At 45.6% G+C, this 4,545-nt stretch overlaps 1 protein-coding gene across 1 annotated transcript; it reads right to left on the minus strand.

Moving 5' to 3' along the window:
• Positions 1 to 621: 621 nt before the first annotated feature.
• LOC124662399 (pentatricopeptide repeat-containing protein At4g19220, mitochondrial-like) lies at positions 622 to 3,353 on the minus strand. The gene has a single exon (XM_047200239.1). It carries the CDS (start codon positions 3,351 to 3,353, stop codon positions 723 to 725), a length of 2,631 nt encoding a protein of 876 aa, XP_047056195.1. The 3' UTR covers positions 622 to 722.
• Between the last annotated feature and the right edge of the window lie 1,192 nt (positions 3,354 to 4,545).

A 4,545-nucleotide genomic window follows, 5' to 3' on the forward strand; every position in this document is an offset into this window, starting at 1 on the left:
AATAAAAAAGGAAACTGAGGACATTTATGCCACATACATACTAATGAAAAGGTGCCATAGAATGTAAACAGGTTCACCTATTTCACTCCTGTTCAAGGAAATATATGTAAACAAAATTAGATGGATTTGTTGCTAAAGTGATTGTCACACATGTTAAAAGTAATCTTGATGAGCTAACGAAGCACATTGAAAAGATTTCTGGAGAAAATGATTGACATCAAGCACATAATATGATATATAAACGCTTGAGCTCTTTTAGACACTTTAGTTTGACTTTCCTTCTCCGTTGATTTGCTCAAAAGAGCAACACAATAATTAGATAAATCACGGCTTACCCTACCCGTTTACAGTAATAAATTTTATATTGATTAAAGGAAAACAATATTTGTGCACACAATATGATTTTGGCGTATCCACAGTTAAATACTTGCATGATTAGTTCAAGAATGGTCGTTCTAGAAAATGCATAAGAATTTTAAGGATAAGCAGTTTGAACTATTTGTGCCACATACATACTGATGAAAATGTAACATAGAATGTAAACAGGTTCAACTATTTCATTCCTATTCAAGGAAATATATGTAAACAGAGAGGGTGGAGCTAATGACGCTTGAGCTGAGTCATGCGCAAGTATTGTGAAGGGAATTTGCAGTTTTGGTGATTTAGTGCACAATTTTCTGGCACATCATAGCTTCCATGAATCCATGGTCATTTGCAACCCTTTATCCAACAATGCTGTGACCGCGGGGCTTCATCAATCCTTTATGATGCAAAATGCCCCTAACCTGGACTGCACCACACGAAATGTCTTGATATGCATACAGGTTAGAAATAGTCACATAATAACCGCTATTTTCAGGCTCCAGGCAGAGCAAATGCTTGGCAATGGACTCGCCCATCTTGAGTTCAGGTGTGTAACTGCAAGAACTTAACAGTGCACCCCAAACTCCATGTGCTCCCTTGGAAGGTAAACTCTCCACAAATTTATGTGCGTCCTGCAGCCGACCAGCACGCCCAAGCATGTCTACCATGCATACATGGTGTTCTGCTGTAGGAGTAATCCCAAATTTCTCTGACATAAGATGGTAATACTTCCATCCTTCATCAGTGAGTCCAGAATGACCGCAAGCTGACAAAAGAGCAATAAAAGTGCTTCTTGTGGCTTTAATTCCAGACTGAATCATCTTGCAGAAAAGCTCTATCGATCGCAACCCATGCCCATGAAATCCTAAAGCTGATATCATGGAGTTCCAGCAGGCAATCGATTTTTCAGCAGAGGATTCAAATACTTTGACAGCACTGCCGAGTCTTCCACACTTACTATACATATCAACTAGAGATGCTGAAACAAAAACATTATTTTGAAGATCAGACTTGACCACACGCCCATGTATGCTCTTTCCATGTCTAAGATCCCCGAGTTGAGTGCAAGCACATATAACACCGACAGTAGACATTTCATTAGGCGCAAAATCTTCCATCTTCTGATAGAACTGCAACGCTCTCCAGCCTTGGTTATTCTGTGCAAAACCAGAGATCATACTATTCCAGGAGCACAAATTTCTATCTCCAAGACTATAAAAGATTAACTCGGCACTTTCAGTATCTGCAAACCGGAAATACATGGTTAACAGGGCATTCTTAACCCTCAAATTGCATGCAACCAAGTGTTTCAGTGACATGCAGTGGATGGACTTTCCTAGGGACTGCAGTTTAAGGGTTCCACATGCTGATAAAACACTAACAAGCGTGATGCTGTCAGGATTTACTCGCAACGTTGAATGCATGAACCGAAAGGCTTCCAACGCATCTCCATGTAGTTCATTATGTACACACCCTACTATGACTGTATTCCATGAAATAATATCTGACACTGGCATTATACTTCCCAACAGAACAAAGGCAGCCAATGAGTCTCCACAGCATATGTACATGTGCATCAAAGCATTAACAACTGAAACTCCACTCGCAAATCCATTCTTGAGGATAAGAGAGTGAACTGCTTTGCCAAAGCCAAGGTCGTCCGGACGAGAGCATGAAGGTATAACAGCTAGTATAGTTGTCAAGGTGCAGCATAACCCTTCAGAAAGCAGCTCTTTGAACATAGCCTGAGCCTCTGCTCTTAGCGTGTCATCTCTTGAGTGACCAGAAATCATTGTGTTCCATGAGATCAGGTCTCTTGTAGGCATTGTTCTGAACAAAAGGTTCGCAGTAGACGAATCATCACATTTCATATACAAACGAAGCAAGCTGTTTCCTATACAGGACTCATCATCATCATTTAGGAGGCCTTTCCTCACTACGTATCCATGGATTTCTTTTCCTTCACACAGTAGTCCTTGATCAGCGCAGCCTGAAATTACGGTAACCAAAGCGGCAAGATCTGGCTGGAACTCTGACGCCATTTCTCGGAAAACAGCGAGGGCTTCTCTGACCTTCTCATTCTCTACCATTCCCTTGATCATAGCATTCCACGACACCAAGTTCCGGTTAGGAATTCTCAGGAAGACCTTCTCCGCATCCTCGGGAAACCCAAGCCTGGAATAAAATGTGATCAGGGAATTCGGTACGGAGCAAGACTCGGTGCACTCGTAACCGCTTTTAACGACGCAGCCATGGACAGACATCCCAAAGGAGAAAAGATCATCCCCGCGAGCAGAGGCCGAAAGGACAGAAGACAGCGTCACCTCATCCGCCGGAACAGCCAACCGGGCCATGTCCCGGAAGTAGCGAGCCGAAACCTCGGAAAGTCCGTTGAACGTGCTTCCGCCAATCATAGAATTCCAAGAGGCAGTGTCCCAGCACGGCATGCTCCAGAACACGGTCTCCGAAGCGCGGAAGCGTCCGCACTTGGCGTACATGTCGACGAGAGCATTGCAGAGGTTCAGCTTGGTGTCTGCAAGGCCTCTCTTCGCGGCCGCGGCGTGGAGCACCGTCCCAAGCTCCAGGTCGCCGGCTCGTGAAGCCCCGGAAAGCATGACCGTTAGGGTGGTCGAATCGAACGTCCCAAGCGCGGCCGCCATCTGCCGGAAAAGAGCCACGGCGTCGGCGAGACGGGATCTTCGTGCCAGGGTGCCGACCGCGGCGTTCCACAGGATCAGGTCCGGGTCGGCAGCCTCGTGGAAGAGCGCCAGAGCGGCGCGCACGTCGTCGGTGCCCCTCCTGCTCCGGGCATAGGCTGTGAGGAGTGAGGTGCGCACGGGTGGGTCCAGCACGGCGCCGGACTTGATGGAGGAGCAGTGGAGGGCCGCGACGGCTTCCGCGTCGAGGCGCGCCTCGTCCCTGAGCGCGCGCACGATGAAGCTGGCCCGTGTTCTACCGGGCGTTTCGTCGAGCAGGTGGTGTGCGTCCATGTCGGTGGGCGCATGGTGGTGGTAGGCGAGAAGGCGGCGCGGGCTGGGAGGCGTGGGGGTTTGGAGGAGAAGGGAGGGGTTTACGCCGGCGAGCAGCCTGGGAGCTCGGCGTAGCATCCACCGGCGCAGCGCTGTGTCTCTCCGCGGGCTTACCAACGGGAAGGTCTCGATTTTTTTCAATAGAAACCGGGAAGGTCTCAATTGCGAGGGAATATGAGATTACAAGTTAGAGTTGTCTTTTTTTCTCCTATAAAAGATCTCATTTTCCCCTTGGTTTTCTTTTGCATGTTGGAGGTCTGTTTGTTGCATGTTGAAGCTATGTAGAAAACCATGAGATCCGAATCGATCATTTGTTAGATGGTTAAACGGGTGGTGATTCCTTCATGTCAGCTAGGTGTCCAATTGCAGGCACGTCGAGCCAATCAGAGCTATATCAACTTGCTACTCTACAATTGGTGCGCATGTTACTCATGATTACTCGATAGTTGATCCCCAAAACCTAATCTCTCTATCATACAGTGCCAATTTAGCATCTGATATGTTTCTTGATGCATCCTATTCCAAGAAGCATTTCACAGCTCAAACTCCTCGTAATGGTGATTTCTTTTTTTTAATACAGAGTCTACTCTATGGATGCAACTAGCTAGTCCGACAAGAGCTATTTGCACTAGCATGATAAGAGCTATACCAAACAAGGAGTGTGGTAAGCATAATACATCCATGTAAACGGGAATATATTGAACCTCGGTAGGAGGCGCCAGTGTGCTTTAAATAAAGGAAGTCTGGTGGTCACATGCATTGGGCAGTAGCTATCCACCTTGGCACATTTAGATCGTATCTTTTTTACTAGGTTTTAAAGAAATAAATCAAATCTCACCACCCATGTAGATTCAACGAGAATGAATGATTATGACCCCTTTTACTTGCAGTTTTCTAGAGAACATATGAACTAAAACAAGACGTGATTGTAACATCATGCTCACTTGAATAATGTAATCTATCACACAATCAAATGTTTGGCTTTGACATAGCTAGCTTAAATAAGATTTGTAAAGTGGTAGTTATAATTACAAGTAATTAGGGAAGTATAACTAGATAAATTAAATCTTCTAGACAATTTAGCATACAGACCCAAGGGCTACCTCGGCTGCAAGTCTAGGTGATGCATATCCTCTAGCCTCACCTTGTTGAA

This window comes from Lolium rigidum, chromosome 6, assembly GCF_022539505.1.
Source record: "Lolium rigidum isolate FL_2022 chromosome 6, APGP_CSIRO_Lrig_0.1, whole genome shotgun sequence".
Classification (NCBI taxonomy): domain Eukaryota; kingdom Viridiplantae; phylum Streptophyta; class Magnoliopsida; order Poales; family Poaceae; genus Lolium; species Lolium rigidum.